Source organism: Caenorhabditis remanei, chromosome V (genome assembly GCF_010183535.1).
Source record: "Caenorhabditis remanei strain PX506 chromosome V, whole genome shotgun sequence".
Classification (NCBI taxonomy): domain Eukaryota; kingdom Metazoa; phylum Nematoda; class Chromadorea; order Rhabditida; family Rhabditidae; genus Caenorhabditis; species Caenorhabditis remanei.
The window spans coordinates 214,531-234,838 of record NC_071332.1 but is presented as its reverse complement, the minus strand read 5'-3'; the positions used below and the strand labels follow the sequence as shown (position 1 = coordinate 234,838).

General features: G+C 37.9%; 7 protein-coding genes across 7 annotated transcripts; 3 read left to right on the top strand and 4 right to left on the bottom strand.

Annotated features, from left to right (window-relative positions):
• Positions 1 to 1,396: 1,396 nt before the first annotated feature.
• GCK72_016422 (uncharacterized protein) lies at positions 1,397 to 6,589 on the top strand (the record flags this gene model as incomplete). The annotated part of the gene is made up of 10 exons (XM_003101454.2): positions 1,397 to 1,450; positions 2,949 to 3,072; positions 3,762 to 3,918; positions 4,306 to 4,402; positions 4,447 to 4,596; positions 4,935 to 5,045; positions 5,092 to 5,504; positions 5,557 to 5,735; positions 6,307 to 6,416; positions 6,467 to 6,589. 10 exons carry the CDS (start codon positions 1,397 to 1,399, stop codon positions 6,587 to 6,589), a joined length of 1,518 nt encoding a protein of 505 aa, XP_003101502.2.
• Positions 6,590 to 6,772: 183 nt separating this feature from the next.
• On the bottom strand, positions 6,773 to 8,157 carry GCK72_016421 (uncharacterized protein; the record flags this gene model as incomplete). Its single annotated transcript, XM_003101426.2, has 6 exons — positions 6,773 to 6,927; positions 6,975 to 7,148; positions 7,608 to 7,685; positions 7,736 to 7,809; positions 7,859 to 7,992; positions 8,062 to 8,157. The coding sequence occupies 6 exons, from the start codon at positions 8,155 to 8,157 to the stop codon at positions 6,773 to 6,775; spliced, it is 711 nt and encodes a 236-aa protein (XP_003101474.2).
• A 494-nt stretch (positions 8,158 to 8,651) lies between these two features.
• Positions 8,652 to 9,694, bottom strand: GCK72_016420 (uncharacterized protein; the record flags this gene model as incomplete). Its single annotated transcript, XM_053731493.1, has 5 exons — positions 8,652 to 8,956; positions 9,008 to 9,095; positions 9,141 to 9,300; positions 9,349 to 9,511; positions 9,562 to 9,694. 5 exons carry the CDS (start codon positions 9,692 to 9,694, stop codon positions 8,652 to 8,654), a joined length of 849 nt encoding a protein of 282 aa, XP_053580406.1.
• Positions 9,695 to 11,029: 1,335 nt separating this feature from the next.
• GCK72_016419 (uncharacterized protein) lies at positions 11,030 to 11,842 on the top strand (the record flags this gene model as incomplete). Its single annotated transcript, XM_003101443.2, has 4 exons — positions 11,030 to 11,099; positions 11,339 to 11,469; positions 11,520 to 11,686; positions 11,734 to 11,842. The coding sequence occupies 4 exons, from the start codon at positions 11,030 to 11,032 to the stop codon at positions 11,840 to 11,842; spliced, it is 477 nt and encodes a 158-aa protein (XP_003101491.1).
• A 1,475-nt stretch (positions 11,843 to 13,317) lies between these two features.
• On the top strand, positions 13,318 to 15,044 carry GCK72_016418 (uncharacterized protein; the record flags this gene model as incomplete). The annotated part of the gene is made up of 8 exons (XM_003101474.2): positions 13,318 to 13,464; positions 13,509 to 13,736; positions 13,808 to 14,149; positions 14,202 to 14,410; positions 14,458 to 14,538; positions 14,585 to 14,695; positions 14,740 to 14,893; positions 14,940 to 15,044. 8 exons carry the CDS (start codon positions 13,318 to 13,320, stop codon positions 15,042 to 15,044), a joined length of 1,377 nt encoding a protein of 458 aa, XP_003101522.2.
• Positions 15,045 to 15,234: 190 nt separating this feature from the next.
• Positions 15,235 to 17,069, bottom strand: GCK72_016417 (uncharacterized protein; the record flags this gene model as incomplete). The annotated part of the gene is made up of 6 exons (XM_053731492.1): positions 15,235 to 15,508; positions 15,555 to 15,777; positions 15,825 to 16,194; positions 16,273 to 16,412; positions 16,463 to 16,573; positions 16,619 to 17,069. The coding sequence occupies 6 exons, from the start codon at positions 17,067 to 17,069 to the stop codon at positions 15,235 to 15,237; spliced, it is 1,569 nt and encodes a 522-aa protein (XP_053580405.1).
• A 229-nt stretch (positions 17,070 to 17,298) lies between these two features.
• On the bottom strand, positions 17,299 to 19,163 carry GCK72_016416 (uncharacterized protein; the record flags this gene model as incomplete). The annotated part of the gene is made up of 5 exons (XM_003101435.2): positions 17,299 to 17,503; positions 18,186 to 18,241; positions 18,285 to 18,799; positions 18,932 to 19,073; positions 19,125 to 19,163. 5 exons carry the CDS (start codon positions 19,161 to 19,163, stop codon positions 17,299 to 17,301), a joined length of 957 nt encoding a protein of 318 aa, XP_003101483.2.
• Positions 19,164 to 20,308: the final 1,145 nt, after the last annotated feature.

The following is a 20,308-nucleotide window of genomic DNA, read 5'->3' as shown; positions in this document are numbered from 1 at the left end:
AACCTAAAAACTCGACTCATATTTATGGGCATTTAGATCTGTCCATTATTCAAAGTGCTCCATTGGCATCATATACAGCTGCATACATTTTTTTTGGAGGATGTGTTCCGGCTCTTTTTCAATTTTATGAAAAGGGGAACTATTGTGTGTTGGGGTGGTAGACAACAAATCATCGAATGATCGTTTTTTGCATTTTTCCCCTAAAATATGTAAATACACACAAGATGTTCAGTAAGTCATCGTTATGGGCGGATACCTTTTTCTTTATTTTGCTAGCCTCTAAGTTCGAGAGGGTAAGTCAAACTTTTTGCAAATAAACATATAAATTAGGGAAGCTAAAAGTATGGGACTTCTGAATCTCTTTTAGCCTCAAAATTAGCGGAGATACAACACCGTGCTTGAGTAGGTGAGCTGAAATTAAAAACTTTGTTCCTTTGCGCGTTTTGAAACTAGAAAAATTTAAAAAGAGATTCCAAATCCTTACAACTTCAGCTTTTATTTTTTATATATATTTCTTGACAATTTAAAATTTCTCTCTGCTTCCAGTACCAGTACAACCGAGCGCGGATGCCAAATAACTTCATTCTGTTCAGTTAGTAGTCACATTCTTTTAACTGGCCTAATTCTACGCATTAGAGAGTTATAAAAGTTTGATAACAGAAGCATTGTCCTTATAAGTTCGGCTTCTCAGAAAATTCAATTTATTACCACCTTTTTCAAGTAAATAACTCTTTTTGAGCCTAATTGTGATCTTGGACTGATCTCAACGAACGTCGAACACTAGGCATTTTTGATTTGTGTCAAAACGTAGTGTATCTCTGTTCATTTTGATCCTAGGGAGGGTTATACAGCACTTCTTGATATCAAACAACCCTTACATCCAGATTGAAAAAATTGTCTCACTTTTTTCCTTTTCTTTTCTAGCCTCTTCCAGACATTCCATTTCTGAAACTGACACTATTGTGTGACCACCCATTTGACCTCATTTCCCTCCCTCTCACAACTTTTTGTTCATTCATCAAACCTCATCACAATGATAGACTTAATGGAATCAACAAATCAAAGTTCCCGCTCTCTCCTCCACCAATTCATTTCCCTCATTCCATCATCTACCACCCCCATTTTCTTCTTTTTCTCATCAAAGTTGTCTGGTCCCCCTCTCCTCATGGATCACCGGACATTGATACTCTTCTCTACGAAGATAGATCAATCAGTAGTGTTTACCTATCATCATCTCATTCTCATAGCATGTGTTCCCTCTTCTACTCATTCCTCTCGTCTCTAGGCTCCGCCTCATTTCATAATTATGGGTCCATCATTAGGGAAGCGAGATCTCTTATTATCCTTTAAGCTTTTCTCCCCCTTCTTTCGACATTATAATGAGAGAGACCTGACGATGACAAGTCTCTGTTCCCTCCCCTATCCATTTCCAAAAGAGACAACACAAGCGGTTCGTAGCTCATTTACGTAAACTTTCGTGGATTTGGGACCGGACCGGACCTCAGATGGGAGGGGGGACACTTCGGTTTAGCTCATTTCCCAACAACGGCTGCTCACTTTCATCAAAATGCTCTCTTAAGGGATGGGGAGGAGGGAAACACTCAACGTCAGACACCGTCTTTTTCTATGTTTTTTTTTGAAAATTTCATTTCAATTTTGCCTTTTTTCTTTTTGACTCATTTGCTTCCTTTGCAATCTGATTGTAAGGGAAGATAAAGCGAAATAAAAAGCTAAAGATCAAAAGTCTCGGAGTTTCAGTAATCGCAGAATTTTCGTGGAGGCTTTTGTTAAGATTTAATTAATACAAATGAATTCTGCAGTATAGCCCTTCATTTTTGTAGTTGACAACTTTTTGGTATCTTTTTAGGATTTGAAATTTGCACTTTAAAGATCAGGAAGGACAAAGAAGTCAGGCACTCTTAATTCTTTGTGCTCTCTCTCTTCTCTCAAAAGTCAAAGGTTTTTAAAGACAACTCACCTGACTGAAAGATTAGAAGACTATAATTTAGAAACCGTAATATCTTGAAACATGAAACAGAGTTGCCAACTTCAAAAATAAGATTGGTACATACAAAATAGTGGTTTGAATATTCAAATTATTAGTAAAGTAGCATTCTGTTTGTTAAGAAAAGATCCTGGTGTACAGTAGAGCGTATTGTAGCAGTACGTATTTTTTTCGCGGTATTGCAAGCCTCATACAAAATCTCATAAAAATGTTTCATGTCTAACCGCATTTAAACTCTAGAATAATTCATTGACACGCTTGTCTGCAGGAAACATCCAGATTTTTTTTACTCTCTCATGAATCTTTCATTTTCTTTCTGAGAACTCAACCTCGAGAACTGCTATAAGTGTTCCGCGAAAACTAGATTAAAGTTTGAGTGCTGTGAGGGAGAGATGATATTTATTTTTTTCACAAAAATAGGTTAGTCATTCCACAATTTCTCTCCATATGACGTTCTATCTTTTTTCTAAAATCAACCCAATCAGTATCCACTTTTTTCACTCCTCCTCCTCATTCATTTCTCCAAAAATCAAGCCACTTATCAACACCCTCATTCATTTTATTTTTCATCTTACTCATCGTTTCTCGCTTCTTCGTCATTTTGTTCTTTTTTTCGTCTTAGATTTTTTTTTTGAAAATTAAAAAAAAACTTGTTTCAGAAGGAACAGGCGTGGAGAGTGAAATGACATCTAAAGCACAAAGTGGAACACAATAAACACATTCACTCGTTTTTCATTACTCCAAAGGAGATATATCTCCTTTAAACTAGAACTCATGGTAAGTCCCCTTTTCGTTAATTATCTTAGTCTGTTCAATATAAAATGCTCAATTATCGCAATATGAATGCAATTTATTAGTTCGAAGTGGATCTAGCAAGAGTGCTCTACCTAACTTCCAATTTCAAATATTTAGAACCTTCCAAACTACTGAATTTTAATTCCAGATGGGCTGTGACATGGGTTCCGTTAATTTCACGGGTGCCGAATGGCTTGAGACGGCAGTGACAAATATCAACACAGCCTATGCTCATATTCATCCCTATGTCTCGGTGGTTCTCTGTCTTGCAGGTTGGTTTATTAGGCGGAAGTGACATTTATTTTTTTAGACGGTTTTTTCTCTTTTCTCTGAAAAAAACATAGAATATTTGTTATTGTTGTCAAGAGAGAAAAGAACAAAGTCAGAAAGAAAGAGTAGGAAATGAGATCTGATTGTAAAGTGCGCATCAGTGAACAGACAAAGAAGGAGAAAAATATCTGAGTTGTTTGGCACAGAATGAAATGGATTGTCACAATAAGTTGTTTTGACATGAGATATATATCTGGTGAGGAGGAGGTCAAATAGTTTGAGCCGTGGAACAGGCAGAGAAGTCTCGGCAAGGAGTCACTCAAGGAAAATATCTGAAAATGGGTTGACTGAGGTCAATGTTTCTAGATCATTGGATAGATAAAATATAAACCTACATTTTTGTAGTTGACAACTTTTTCATAACTCTTCAAGGTTTCTAGATAAGGATTGTTAAAGAAGGTAACGGCGGAAACGAAAATTGATGTATTGGAAAAAGTGAATTTTAACACAAAGTGCTCCCGTAACATTGTTGTTACAGTAGCTACTACCTGAGAGTCGATACTCAGTTAATTAAAAATATATACAACTTTCAAATATGTGACACAGGAATTAAAACTTTAGGATCATGGCTCATGTTAGCTCATGGGAAAACTCATGCTCATCAGAAAAAGCCTAAGAAAAAAAATTTCAGGTACTGCAATGAACATAGTCACAGTGATCGTCCTAACTCGTTCCTCAATGCGATCCGCCGTCAACTCTCTGCTCTGTGCAATCGCTCTCTGTGATATCCTTGTGATGACAAGTGTTCTTGTCTTTGTCACTCATTTCCTTCTCTTTGCCGGGTACAGGTTTGTCAGTTTTGCATGCACGAGTTTCCTCTCCTTTTTTGATTGATTTCATACGTGACTCCTAATATTGATTTTCTGTGTTTTCTCTCCTAGTCTCCAGGAGAAGGAGAGAAAGTAAATTAACATGATGGCAGCTTCGAGTTCAACAGTCATGGGTATTTTTAATCCAATATTGTTCCTTCTAGAGGAATTTCTCATTTTTTTTCGTAGAAATGTGTTTTTCCTGATTTCTGCATTTCACTCTTTCACGACTTCCTTGATTTTTGGTGTGATTGTCACCTAGTTGCCATTGGACATGAGAATGAATTGAGTATGAATACACGCATCCAGTTAGACTTTATATATATATTGATCTACAACACGCCAATCTAAACTTTTGATTTTCAGATGCGACCCATCAGACTACAATATTTATTGGGCCTATTTTTTGTACTATCACTCGCAAGCGACAGTAATATTCCATGCAACAAGTATATGGTTGACAGTAAGTTACCGAAATTTCAAATCGGATAGCAACATTGTTTCTAGGTACTTCTCGCCCAAATCCGAGTGTTCTCCATCCGACGTGCCACGTCAGTTGCCGGAGAGTCTGTAACCAATAAAAAGACGTGCGTGATTGCGGTGTCTACTTTCATCGTCGTTTGTCTTCTGAATATTCCAAATATGATGACGTTTGAGGTGAGTATCAGGAGAACATGGTGGGAATTGGTGGGAGGAGGACATTACAATATCGTTTTTCGATCGGTTAGCGTAACGTTAAGTTTGTTTTTTTCTAACGTTCTATACGGGTCGGTTGGCAGAATTTCATGAAAACTTTATTTTTGGAATCGCTGCAATGTGACATTTAGAATCGCACTCTAATAGAGCTCGAGCTCACAAAATATATATATAAACTATAGTTTACTGTTGGTACGGAGTTACGACGTCAGTCGACACCAAGAACTATTTTCATCACAAGACTGACCACCCTCCAACGACCAGTTACCTCCCAAAACACCCACGAATTCCATTTCCAGATAATCGAAACACCAGCCTCAAATTGGCTGCAATGCAAAGCAAACGAGACAGCGGACGATGAAATGCTTGTTTATCTTGTCGCACCATCCGATCATTGTGGACTTTTAAATGTAAGCTTAGCCTCAGTTGGAGTCCTCATATCCCTTCAAATTTTAGATTGCCTTTTGGACAAATGGGGTGTTATTCAAAGTGGTGCCTTGTCTTCTCCTAACATTTTCTATCGTCGCACTTGTCAGTATAATTCGAGATGTTGGAAAACGAAGGAAGCAGCTGGCTCAAGTGATGAACAAGAAGCGAATGCCACGAGACCATACCACTCCAATGCTTGTAGCCGTGCTTTCCATCTTCCTCTTCGCTGAGCTTCCACAAGGTGTCCTTCATGTTTTCAACGCGATCTTTACGAAAGAAACATTCTACGACAAGATATACATTCATCTTGGAGACGTGATGGATGTCCTCTCGTTACTCAATTCCGCCGTCAATTTCATCATTTACTGTGCAATGAGCCGGAAGTTCCGAGCAGTATTTATCCAGATTTTCTTGACTTGCTTGCCGCAGAAGATTATACGGTTAGTGAATAAAAACAGGGACTGAAAACCTTCTAAATTCGAATTTTTCCAGAAAATACGCGATGGAAGCATTCTTGGACGGAGAAGTCTCTCGAATGAGGCCTACGGCGGATATGACGAAGAGCGAGCAGCTGGCTTTGACGTCTCACAGAGTTTCAGCGTCGTCTGTGCTGCTACCAGTTTCCAGACCGGATCCGCCAAGGATGTATTCCGGGAATTTGTTAACGGCAGGTAAGTATCGAACGTTTTTAATAGCGGTTTAGTCGGAAGTTTGGCAAGTGTGCTTGATTGAGAAGTCTACAGAGCTTGTCTTCAAACGGATGACGGAGTTTTGGAGTTCAGAAGCGACTTACATCGTTGAAACCTGAATTTATTGAAAAAAAATATTCTGAATCCTTGCCAGTCGGAAAACTCCTCTAGGGCATTCCCTAACAGACAGTTCCTTCAATGCAAGCCTGCTTTCTAAACTTCCAGCAGACTGAAAATTTCAACTAACTGAAAACTCAAAACAAATTTGTAATCAAAACTCTAAACAACAAATTTCAGAAGACTCAACATAAGTTGACCTAAGTAAACAAGGTGAAAATTCTTGCTTGTCTTCTCTTTCTCTCCTGATTCTCTAAACCACTTCACCTATTCCTTCTAACGTTGTTTTGACCTCCCAACTTTTCTAAAACTGACATGACATGAAACCGTCTTTCTGCACACAAACCTAACTCTTTCACTCGTGACTTCTCTCAGACTCTTTCCACTTGTTTGTTTGTTGTTTCTATTAGAGAAAAAACACGAGAAAAGTTTCCAGACATCAACGGTGGCTACTCTCACTCTCCACGGGTTTCATTTGACATCGTTCGCAAAGAATCGCAGATCAGTAGTGTTGTCGACTTTCAACTTGTTGTTCCAAGTATTCAGGTAATGAGCAAACCCTTTTGATGTCTAATGATGATGTCTGTTTTTTCCAGCAAGAATCACCTACTCTTGTTCAAAAAATTCTCCGATTCTTCCGATCGACAGATGAGTTGTCAGATAGCCCGCATAGACGGATAAAGTTAATGCAATGTGAAACGAGTACAGCTCTTTATTGATTATCTTTTTTCTTTTATTTTAAAATTGTTAGTTGTGCTATGTAATTGTGCTCTATCGAACGCACCCTTCTAAAATCTCATGAGTTTTTGCCATCTCATATTCCGATCTTTTACTGGTTTTCCATTTCTATACATATCTTGAGTTTTAACTTAAAAATAAATCTTTGAAAACTTGAAATTTTACTAAAAATCCATATAATCTAAATTTGTAAAAATTGGAACGCGATTCGAAATAAGTTCAGGTTTTAAAACGGTGAAATTTGAGCACGGAGCAAGTGAAGCTCTCCCGATTTCCTCGTGGAAGTCGCCTGATGGATTGCCATTGTACAAAACGATTTCTGAACTTCACTTATTGCTACATGTAGATCAAAACAAATGCACATACCCTTTATAAAATCTCCGGTGTTCAATTTGAAATCTCCTGTACGATTGGACATGATTTGGAGGAGATCCTCGTGTTTTCGATCATCGAGTTCCACAATATCCATTCGGGGGTGGAAGATTTCGTGCTCGTCGATAGATGGAATTTCAGTGCCATTCAGAAGGGAGTAGATTTTTTCTTTAAAAACGGTGATAATGTTTTGAAGGGTCTTTAGCTTTCGGATTTTGGAAATTTTGGAAACTATGATCGGAAGACTTGTGACAAAGGTCAAAAGAACAAGATAGTTTAAAATAATTGAAACTGGTCTTGGAAACAATTGGGCAAAGTTTGGGCAAGAAGTGAGCAACAAGTTTGTATGAGCTGTATTCAGACACTTGTAGATAATCTCATTGCCGCCAAATATAAAGAGCAAGATAACTTATATTAAACTATGAGCCATGTTACTGTAGTTCTAATTAAGATTTATATATTTAGTTGTGATATATACTTTCAGATGCCATGTCTGAACAACATAACAACGTCTCTACATTTCCTCTTCACGTGATTTCATCATGGGTCCTCTCTATATATTTTTTGATCAATCATTGGAGTCTTCTCGACAAAAAACCCTTTTCAATTAAAAAACAGAAAACTCACGATGAACTGATGAAATCACCGTGCTTGACATCGCGTTCAGTTTTCCATGCAGTGTTGTGTTAGCCTTCACTGCTGTTCCTGAATAACTTGAATAGTGCAAAAATAAAATTTCAGGATAAAAACCTCACCCTCAAACAAAGCTGGAATTGAATAAGAAACATTGCACATTGCTTTGGGGAGATCTTTTAGGAATTTTTGAATTCTAAACCATTTCTTTCAGTTTCGGAATTTCCTTTTCATTTTCTACTCACATTTCCAGTCGAGTATCATTTAATTCGATAGTGTTGAGTCGGACATGAAGATGAGATGTATTATGTACAAATTTGATGAATTGAGCATTGGTTTGTGTGAGATTTGTTTCGATTTGGTTGACTTGTTGTACTACCTGAAATTCTTTTTGTGGAAAATTCGAATTGGTGTAAATCCAGAATTTCAAAAAAGTTAGATTTCTTACCGTTGGATTTGTAACCATCAACGCAAAAAACGCATTATAACTCGTAGAAATGGTCACAACGAAAAGTTGGCAAAATATGAAAGTTTTCAGTAGCATATTGTGTTGAAGTGATTGAAAGATCGAAAAGAAACAAGCAGACATGCAATGAAATAAAACTGAACCAGCTGTTGTTGGGGCGGGTGGTGGTGATAAATTACATCAGCCTCATTCCTCATGATGCAAGGGGAGATTGATGAGGAAGAAGGGTTAGAGGACACGACAAAGAGAGGTCACAAAATGAACAAACAGAACACATTTTAGAAGTATATTGTCTGGGTTGGGCGGAGATTTTTCCTTGAATTGAAAATTGATAGCTTACTTTTCTTCAAAAAAATTTAGGATTTTAAAGGTAGAGCAAAAATGTTAGAACTTTTAAAGGATTTTCCAGAATGTTTTTAGGAACAATTTTTTGAAAATTGAAATTTTATTCTCTTCAATTAGATTCTTTACAATTCAATAAATACTTAAATTAAAACTTGAGAGATTTTGAGAAGTTTGAGAAAACAAAAAAGTTCATACATAAACGAATAAAACAAAGCAAATGTGAATTTTTACAAGAAATAACTATCCGGATAACACAAATCTCCAACTCCACAAGTGTAACCAGGTTGTGGGCACAATCCATTCAGACATGTTTGGAGTTCAGTTCCAGGTTTGAGTTGAGATGGACAGCAATATCCAGTGGACATGCATTCGTATCCAGCAGCACAGTCACTTTTCACATTGCAGTTCCCAGCGGAGGAACCAACGGGGCATCTGCAGCAGACATTTCCAGCGACACAGCTGTGACCTGATGGGCAGACACCGTTGTTACGGCACACTCCTCCAGATGGTTCGGTGGCTCCGCAGAAGAATTCTGGAAGAGATAATTTGTTTAGCTGGGATGGGACGAGTCTGGTTCACTAACGTCCATTCTGATAAGTTCCTGTGAACTGTTGGGATCCGTATGGCAAGTATTGGTTCACATTGGTGTTAATTCCAGTGTTGGTGTTTGTCTGAAAACCAAAAAAGTTCAAAATTCCATCTGTCAAAACTCTTACTGGAAGATTTCCATTGATAGGCAATGAGTTGTATGGGTTGTAGTTTCCATTGTTGTTATTAATGCTCATGTATGGATTATAGTTGTTGTTGTTATTTGAACAACATGAGCTTGCACATGGTGAGTACACATTCGAGCCCATGCTATACGCAACGTATTGTCTGGAACAGAAAATATATTATTTGAACCCAAAAAGCTCTGTGGGTTACCCGTTGAGCCATGATCCAGAGTACTGGTTGCAATTGAAATTGTTGCAATTCGAGTTGCAATTCATTCCTGGATTGTAGAAAGAGTTGGGGAGGATCACTTGGTTTCCGTAGTTGTTGAAGTTGCAGTTGTTATAATTGTTGCAGTTGTTGTTAGAGTTGCAGGCTGGAAAATTTTAACAAAAAATGTCAAATCACCCGATACAGAAAACTTACGATACTGTGAAACACCACCATTGCACATATAATACACTTGGAGTTGTCTCTTTGACCTTTTCAGATCTTTAGCGGATCCAAGTGACACAGAAATTAATAAGACTGCCAGTGTGTAGAATACTTTTGCCATCATTCTAAAGTATTAGAAAAGTGAAAGAAGTGAGAAATGTGTTGACAATGGCTCATCGCCTTCCTTTTATATGATCCAAGGAGTGCTCCGAAGACGGCGAGAAATGACGTAATTGTCTGTCCGTGGCATGGGTGTGTGCATGAGGACTTGGAGAGAGGAAAAGAACCATACTTCTGAAGGGGTACTTCTGACCAGATCAGCGTGGGAACTATTCGGAGACGAATGTTGCGTTATTTTGCGGAAGGAGGGAAACGGAAGTGTTTGTATTGCAAGTGATTGGAAGGAGTGATTTTTGGAAAATTGGATCATGTCGGAATAGTTTTCATTGTTTTTGTAAGATCGCAATTTCAAGAACGATGTAACCGGCGCCTTATGATTAGAACACTGAATACCAGGTCATTCTGTTGACAGATTTGTTGTAGTGAACCCGATTACGGTAGGTATGATGTCTCCTGCGCTGCCAATTTTTGAAAAAAATGGTTGATTTTTACCAGGTTGGTGTTTTAAATTTTTCACTGTGATTTTTCAGTCTTGTATTTTGGAATACAGAACACAACAGGTTTCCGCTGAGATAGAAACGTTTCTGAAAGTTTGAAAAGCACAGCAACCTGTTGGGTGTCTGTTACTCTTACAGTACCGTTGAGAAACTTCATACAATCTTTGTTATACCAGATAATAACACCAACTGATAAAATGCGCTTGACTGAACAAGTTGTAATTCTACATTCTGAAATTATCTATGTAAATCTTTTTTCCCATCTTGTTGATGGTTTATCGGTGTCTCAACGGGCCGGTGAATTTCTAATCAAAAAAGTCTAATCCCAGACAGATTTCTCTCTTTTTGTTTTACAATTCCTGTAAAACACACTTGAAAAATTCAACCAAACTGTATGTAATCTATGCATCATGCCACCTTCCCACTGAGACACAACGTGTCAAACTTTCCTCGAACCCTCAACAAACATTCGATCAAACATTTTTCGAAGCTGTGTGAAAAAATTGTAAGTACATACATAGATGCGGATAATCAGTTGAGTGAGTGTTTGCTTTTTTGACTCACCCGGCAGACATCGATCAAACATAAACAATCGGCCATCAGTATGCACACGTATTTCCGGTCTTCTGACCATAACCGGCTCTCCAAACATCTCTTCTCCCTTCTTCTTCTTTTCTCAAAACATTCAATCGCCCGAATTCGGATAAATCGGCCTTTGACGCTTTCACTTGTTGTTATAACAACTTCGAAAGCGTGTCCCATATAGATCCGAGAATAAGATAATATGCAAATGAGATATAAATTCGGATCTCATAACTTGGTGTGTCTTTCTTTTCACAATTATGGTTGTAGGACGGTTGCTGTTGGCGTCGATTCTTGTGACTGCAGTTGCTACGGAATCTGTTCATTGGCGTGAGTTATAGATTTCGGTTAAAAAAACGGAAGTGAACAGCTTTGAATAGGTTTTTAAAAACCCCTTTCAAACTGATAAACCTTGAACTTGTGTCAGAGAAAATTCAAAAATAGATAGTAAAGTCTGGTAGGAGTGTCTGATTCTCCTCGCCTCATATTTTAAGATTATCAACAAACCTTATGATAACAAGTCCACAAAATTAATCTCAAAACAAAACTAATATCCACTTTTTTTTCAGAATGGCGTGAAATCCGTTGTAAAGAGAACGAAACCAACGAACAAGGACAGGCTTCTGCTTGTGAGCTCCAACTAAAGGAGCATGAGAATGACGAGAATCCACGTGTCGTTCCATTCAACACCTGTACCGATGTATGCCGCTTTTCACCTCATTGGTTTCAATTTTATTCCCTTTTTTCTAGGAAACCGTCAACGGAGAACTAAAAACCTACTGTGACATTCTCTGCCCAGGAGCTGACACCGCTTACAGAATCACGAGATGGCCACAACAACATAAGACATGCTTCAGTCATACCACTTATCGATTGGAGAGAAGAGAAGATAACTTCTATCTTTGGAGATCTGGAGAGTAAGTTTCCATGTGGTACGGCATCTGTATTTCTTGAACTTTTTCAGCTGTCGTACCTCGACAATTGGTTTCACAATCCGTTGCGAGTTCAAATCCCCACGCGACGACTTCCTTTCTGATCAAGAACTTTTCCGTGTTGCCAGAAGACTAACATAATAACTTTCAATATTGAGGGTATTTAAGACTTTTTTTATATGGTTGTTTTTATAAAAAGCATTTTATTTAAAATGTTCAATTTTGCAGCAATAATGAAAAAAAACTTTTGAAATCTCTGTTTGTAACAAAAAAAAGCAGTGAAACAAAACACGCGTACAAATCCAATGCACAACCCACGTCAGAGTGACAAGAAATTGTCGCAACAAAATCAAACACAATCTGATCTTTTCAGTTTCAGTTGAAGATATCAGAAACTTTACTTCAAACGAATCAAAACAGAAATACTCAAAAATTTTTCAATGTAAACTGGATCAACATTTGTAAATATGCATTCCCTAAATAAACGAACATCCTCTTTCCTCTTTTATCATCTCCCTTTCCTTTTTTATAAACCGTTCAATGATTTATCTTTCCTTGTTAAGAAGATAATGATGACAATCATTACATCAGTCTTAATCAAAGAATAATTTGAAAAGAACAAGATTTTTGGTTCGTTTTACAACTTGATCATGGTCTTTTGGTTTGCAAACCCTCTTTCTCTCTAGGAAAGTTCATCTAAAGGTCAATATTTGTGTTTCGTTCACCCTGTTACAGTAGAAATAATAGATAAATAGGTATAGATAATAGATTTCAAAAAGAAACCTATCACGCCCTCGTGTCAACTATAATCATGGCGTAAATCCGTTTTTAGTCCAAAAAAAGGGTAACGCAAACAACACTTCAAAGAACAACACCCACATATAAATCTACTGTACCGCGATCAAGAATTTAATTTTTTTGTTGCAGTTTATGAACAGTAAACATGTTTTATACTATGATTTGTACTGTGATTTTGAACTTTTAAGGTTATTAATTTGGACATTTCACTGTTTTATTGAAAGCTCTCATAGTTTTGCGATATGATTTTACACTTGTTGAGTCGCGCTTCTTTAGGTAAAAGTTTTCCTTACAGAAGACCTTATAAGCTATAATTCTCCTACAAAGTTATTGTCACCTACAAAAATGAAGATATGGGTTTAGAGATATCAGACGACACTGCTTTATAACTATCAGATACTCCTTGACACGGCGATAAATTTTTAAAGTACAAACCTCCCCCACTGTAGTTTGCAAGAAGATCAACAATATTGGTCAATTCTATAAATGCCTCTGAGAACATTGTTCCTTGATACTTAAATCATATGGTTTTTGAAGAATAATCAAGAATCATTATAATTATATTTTAACTATTACTATAAAAAAATCAAAGAACCATGCCGTCCACTTGTCACATTTTCTTATCCGCACTGTTCTGGTGACTTTCGAGAAACTTCAATGATCACATATCTGATATAAGATTTCATTTATTTTTGGTGTGACCATGTATTTTCCATCTTTTTGTTTAATTTGACTATAGCGCGGTTATTATAACTTTACTTCACTGTACATTCTAGTTTTCCCTTTTCTCCGAACTCCGTATTTTTTTCAGCCTGAAAATGCCATACTTCGGTAATTCCTATCGCTACCTCATCCTCTTCGTTGCTTTTTTCTGTCTTGTCTCAGTATGCTCAAACTATATTATCATCAACTTCACATTTATCTGCATGAGTGAAGACACTTCTGAAACAGTACTGGTCAATGATGTAAGTGAAAATGCTCTGGGATCCATAGCCACCGTTATTCTCAGACACTGAAAAGCATTTACGACTACGATCCAGAGCAAAAAAAGTATATAATGTGGGCAGTTGGTACTGGAACAGTGATCGGCACAATTCCAACTAATTGGCTTGTCGTCAACTATGGAGCAAAGTGGCCTTTTCTGATTGCCGGATTAGTCTCAGCGGGGTCAACGGTTATGATCCCCTTTGCAGCGAAGAACAGTTACTTTCTATTGCTGTTTCTAAGATTTTTGCAAGTAAGTTTCTAGTTTTGTCAAATGTGCTCCACCGACAGTTTTATCAACACAGCGCACTTTTACATTTTCAGGGTCTCGCTTACTCCACTGACTTCGCAGCTATAGGAATCATCACCGTACGATGGGCTCCACTCCGAGAAGTTGCCTTCTTCATAGCCCTTCTCACTTGCTTTACTGGAGTCTCCTCGATGATCACTAACTCCGCGACTGGTCTGATCTGTCAGAGCTCCTTTGGATGGCAATATTCATATTACATTCATGGATTTGTCGGAATCATTTTGTTCGCTTTCTGGGCTGGGATATATGTGGATGACCCACAGGAATCAACAAGAATATCCAAGAGAGAGCTGTCAAGAATAAATAAGAATAAATCGGCAGCTCATTTGGAAAGTAAAGCAGAGATCCCTTATTTGGTAAGAAAAGTATAATAGACGGTCGTATAAGTTTATTAATCAATACTTCAAGAAAATTTTCACAAGTCCTGTCATCTTAATTGTCTGGGTCAATGCATTCTTCGAAATGACAGCCGTCATCTTCTTCGCTACGTACATGCCTATATATCTCCATGAAGTTCTGAAATTCCCCATTCAAACAACTGGTTTCTACGTAGCTGTTATCCTTGGAATGAATATCCCATTGAGACTTGTGGCTGCTGCGTTCAGTGATCGTATTACGTGAGTCAATGACCGAGACCGGTTATAATAGTTTTTGTTTCTTGCAGGTGTATATCCGAAAAACTCAAAATTCGAGTTTTCAACACATTGTCCGTCGGAATTTCTGGGTTAGCATTGACGGGTATTGGGTAAAAAATCCATTTCCAGAAAACCCACTGAAATAAAAAGTTTCAGATTCATCCCAGCCGAAGAAAACTTGCTAAGCTTTGCCTGCATCACTACGGTTATGATGTTTGTAGCTCTTAATGTTGGAGGTTTTTATAAATGCGCGGCTCTTCATGCAAGGTGAGGAGTTTACCAATATTCATTTCAATTTATTTAAATTTCAGACAGTTCGCTCACATAGTGATTGCTGCAATCCAATTCACAAAATGTTTGGCTTTATTCAGTGCGCCTGGTCTAGTTGCTTTCTTTGTGAAGACAGAAACAAGTCGAGAGGAGTGGATTCCAGTTTTTCTCTCATTAGGACTAGCCATGTTTGTTGTGAGTCTGTCCAGTCTCCCAACTATTGTCAATGATGAAATTTCAGGCCAACTTAGGATCATTGTATTATTTCACTGACAAACCTGCCGAGTGGACTGGTTATAAGAAGGAAACCTACACCGAGGTGCCAGTAGATGAAGCCAAGTGTTGACGAAGGGAAGCGAATGGACTGATTACTTTGAATTTGAATTTTGTCTTATAGACAAATGGTGAACAATTGATATTATTTTGCTAATAAAATTAATTTTTCCGGTCTACGTTTGTGGCAGAGAAATACCTCACAAGAAGTTAACTCACAATCACCCGTTTATTAAAAAAATAAAAATAAAAATAGTTCCGTTTCATTGTACTTTCTGCTTTGGTCTCACACAGAAACTAAACGTCCATCGCGTTATCAATACAACACCGAGTACAACCGACCCGATAATAACACCAAAAAACAAAATAATATCGATCATATAAAACGAAATAAATGACATCTGACGAGAACATGGATCAAGATTCGGTAGTTCTCCATATTTTGCTGCAAATTCTGCGTGTCTTACTAGCAAATCTTGAGGAGAAACTGGTTGGTCTTGAAGCTGTTGGGAGAGACGCTCTGTGTTAATTTTGAAACTGAAAACAGTTTGATTATTGGAGGATTTCCTCTAATAAGTTATACCTCTCCTCGTTCAAAATAGTGTCAATAGCATTCCTCAACTTGTCAAAATCACTCAAGTCGTATTTACTCAATGTGATGGATCCGTTGTGTCTCGCCAAAGTTTTAGAATTTCTCAGTTGGTCAGCAAAAATAGGAATAAGGACTGCAGGTTTACCCATGTAACTCAACTCGGTTACGCTTCCCAATCCTGCATGAGTGACAAATGCAGAAATACGAGAATCGGCTGTAAAATTATTTTAGTAACTTTGGTTTTTATAATCAGTGACTGACCTAGCAGTGCAGTCTGCGGGACCCATTTTGAAAAGTGAAGGTTCGGAAGATTCTTAGCAAAACTGACGTCTTCTTCCTCATATTTCCAGATAAAAGTGACATCTTGACGTGACTCAATAACCCTCACGATTGTATCCTTGTATTCTTGTGGCATATCTTTTGAAAAAATCATCGAGCCAAAAGAAATCAGTACATTTTTCTTATTCTTGCTCAGAATTTGATTGTAATTTTCCGAGAGTTTTTCTTGCTTCATTTGGGTGACATTAACCGAAATCCCTCCGATGAGAACCGATTTTGTGAGAAGTGGGCGGGGATAGTCAAGGTACGGGTTTCCGTTCATGAACATGAAGGGCGCACGGGCGGTCATATCCTGAAAAAAAACATTTAAAAATTTTTAGCCAAATGCGCATAGGCTCTATATTGCTTCGAAACTAATCCAAAAAATTACCTCAACATCAATCAATTTCTCCGGATTTTTAAACGAAGTCATCGGTGGGAAGTGGACGAAAAGTGTGAAGAATATATCCCCAATTGTATTTTGCAGACGTTCCGAGAATGTCATATCATCCCCAAATGAGGAAATCATGCCTGAAAACTTTCATAGTACTAATTTAACACTTTTATCGTTTGAGGCTTACTCGGAAGGACACTAGGAGATGAGGGTTCTCCAATCAGTCGGCTCATGAGAGGATGGTGAGTCATTGATAAGGATGGGAGCACGGCTTTAATGTCCAGGTATTCTGCTATGGCTGAAACAAGCAATTTGAGATTTGAATTTTTAAATGTTAACTCACGTAAAGCTGTAGGGCACAGAAATTCAAAAACGAGTGCGTCAAACTTGCGGTTTTTAAGTTCATCCAACACCGTTAAATCTTCTTTCAAGTCCTCATACAACTGCTCAAACATTTTTGTGAATGCCCTGATTGCTGGAACAAATTGGATAGCAGTGGCGTCTTGGTTCCAGAACTTTGAGTAATCTGATGTGACACCAAGAGATTCCAGCTTCTTACTCGGTTGAATATAGACAATGTCTTTTGTTGAATCCAGATATTTCACATTTTCATATTTTCTAATGATGATTGGAGCAAGAAAAGTGACATTGTGACCTGCATCCGATAGAGTATCCGCGATTTTAGCAAGGAATTTGTGATGACTGTGAGCGTAGAGCGGGCAGAATACAAGATAGTTGAAAGGGGAAACTAAACCAACACAGAGAAGAAAAACGAAAGAAATTGTATTTTTCATTTTTGAGTGCTTCGGTCTCTTTGTCTTATCATGTGCATTATATAGAAGAGCACGTAATTTCTGACTTGATAAGTTGATAAGTCAAAAAATCATTACAACCAGTAGAGTTGGACAGACACAATGTAGTTCACAGTGTAGTTGATGTGTAGTTTGATAAGAAAAAGGCCAGAAAGAAGACAAGAAGAACTTCATGACAGAACTGTGACTGATAAACAGGCATACAAATAAGTTAAGGAATCAGGCGATCATCTTGTGAAAGGAGAAGCTTGTAGCCAATGACAGCAATTGTGGATCCAAGGAATGGTCCAGCCCAATAAATGTAGTGGTACGTCCAGAATTTGGCAGGGAGAGAGGAAGAGGAGAGCACAATTTCTGCGACGACGTTCGGGGACAGAGCACGGACGGGGTTCATTGCGGTACCGGTTATGGAGGCTCTGGAATTTAGATGGCTGCGATTTTTACAAGAATATTTTTTGCGGATAGGAGATTTCTAAGCTCTCAGAAAGCTGCTCCAAATTAGAACTTATAGAAGCGCCCGGAATAGAAGAGGTTACACATTGTAAAAAATAAAACCACTTCGTTCCCCAAAAAGTAACCAAACTGGTACGACGTGTTGGTTCCCGCTGTAAATCTTGCGCAGTTGTTAGCAATCGTTGTGTGAAGTAATCGATCAAATCGGTTATGATGTTAAATAAACTGGAGATACAAATTATTCATGTAAATCAGGTTCCGGTTTTGGCTCAGTACCAAGTTCACTTTTTTGCCTGTGGTAATTCTAGACCTCACGGTGTGCCAAATCTGTGTACAACATAAATCTTCACCTTCACAACCTTGAGACAAAAACAACGTTGAACTCAATGAACTTACATCCTAAACTCAAACTCAACTTCTGATACTTAAACAGTGCCCATGCTAGTCTTTTTGTGACTTGATTGGTTATAGCCTACACGTAAGTTTGCAACTTTGTGGGGAAATGTGAATAGTAAACTGAATTTGTAGAAATTATAGCTTTCAGATATTGATATTCTCTAGACCGAAAATTGAGAGAGGTGTACCTAGTCAAAATCCTACTCAAGCCTTGACATTCCAAACTTCGATTTACGAAAAAAAACTCACGTCGCAAAAATGTTCACAATCACCATCATTCCAATTATCAGCGGAGTTGCTTCTCTCTGAAACTAATCCGGTTTATGTTTCATATCGATCGCAACTCACCGGTTCCTTTGTATCCACTACCATCATCAAAATAACAGTGACAAAGAAATAAGTTGTAATAGTCTCGCTCATCAATCCTTCCCACCACACATGATTCGCTCCCAAATGAGTGATTCCAGATGATGTTGCTGCTAGTTGAGTTGTCATCAGAATCGTCTTCTGGTATGTTGTGTTATGAACTTTATCATACCCATACTCGAGCGCGTCTTGTGGAAGAGCGTAACCAATGTTTGAGTAGTTTTCCCAATTCAGGAAATCTCGTTTTCTTTGTAAGCAAGCGGATAGAAGGTTTCCACAGAACCCTCCGAAGAATTGAGCAGCCATATAGAATGGGAGAGCTAGTGGGGGAAGTCTCCGACAGAGAACCATTGCCCAGGACACAACTGGATTGAAGTGTCCGCCACTGATTTTTCCAAACACTGCAATCACGACAATGGTAGCTAAGCCGTGGGTTAATGCTGCATGGGTAAGTCCAACAGGTTGACTGATGTCGTACACGTTGGCTTGCATAGTTCCTGAAAAATGAGAAATTTTGCGAGGAGGTACCAGACACTCGTTTTGAAAAAAAAGGGTAATTTTTCAAAATGTTTAATTCTAGACTGAGCTGTGAATAGATAAATTAAGTCGTTTTACACGTAGAAACTTACCACTGAAAATGAAAATAAAAGTTCCAAGAAACTCTGCATAACATCTGCTAATCAATGTGTACGGCTTAACTATCAGCTCTGCTTTCTGATTGTTGTTACTCATGGCTCCCTGGATAGACGAGATGAAACTCTTCCTTCGATGCTGAAAATCCAAAATGCTCCAAGCTTTTCAATTTCTTAAACTATAACTTACACCAATAGGAACATCATTATTTTGTGGTGGGAGAGGCATTTTTGAAAATATTAAAAAAAAGAAAGAGTAAAATGAAAAGTACTTGCTTCCTACTTTTTGGTTTGATGATGAGTGTTGAGTTACCACCGGACGAGAGGAGGGCAACAAGAAAAAGAAGCAAAAAGGGGGTTCCTGTAACATGAGAATTGTAAGTTTGTGTCCCAGTTTGTGATGACTTTTTCATCTGCAATTGAAAAATTATGTAAAGTAATACTTGGGAGAAGGTTCAAAAACCGGAAACGGCATGACCGAACATGATACCGTGGAAGTGGGACAAAAAAGAGAACATGTAATAAGGAATGAAGAAAAAAGGAAAAAAGAAGGGAAGGTGGGGGATAGAGGATTTATGAGAGATCAGAAGATCAAAAAGGGTACGGAGGTTCTGTAGGTTTAGTTCTGATAGAAATTATGGGTTGAGATGATTTAAATGACATGGATATGTCCGGTTAGGGTTTGGCATTTCATTAAAAAAAAGATAAATGGTTAGAAACGGTTCCGGGTCTGTTAAGAATTACTATAACTGGACTCGATTTTTACCAAATATTTACTTCGAAATATCCCAAAATGAGTTATCCTAAAACATCAACTCAGCAAGTCGTTTTGCGACGTTGTCTGTGTGAGTATATGTTAGTCTCTCAATTTTTGAAAATTGAAGAAGATTCGTTCCGGAAGTGGCATGAAAAAGTGGAAATAGGGGAGCATAGGGGAGCGTAGGAGAGAGGAGCGTTGGATATTGGAACGTTTTTCTTTTTTGATAAGGAGGCACGACACTTGCCTAGTTGCAGACTCTCCCATTTTGAAATTTCCTCTTTTAAAAAAAAGATTTTTTGGTCGCTGAAGCCGTAAAGATTCTATATCTTTTTCTCCCATTTTATAGAAACAACTTACTGTATTCATTTTTATAAACCGCTATTTGGCCTGACTGATAAATAATTTTGTACTACCACCACGTGAATTACATCATATATCTTTTAAGGACTTCAACTCACAAGTAGATCATCCTCCGAAGTCAGACTGCACTTTGCCACAGAAGTTTTTGTTGACTACCCTCTATTTTTCCCAATTTTTAATAAAAGCCCATTCAACAGCATTACTTCCCTCTCCCTGCATTAAATTTTCATTTTTCAAAACCACCCAAAAATCGT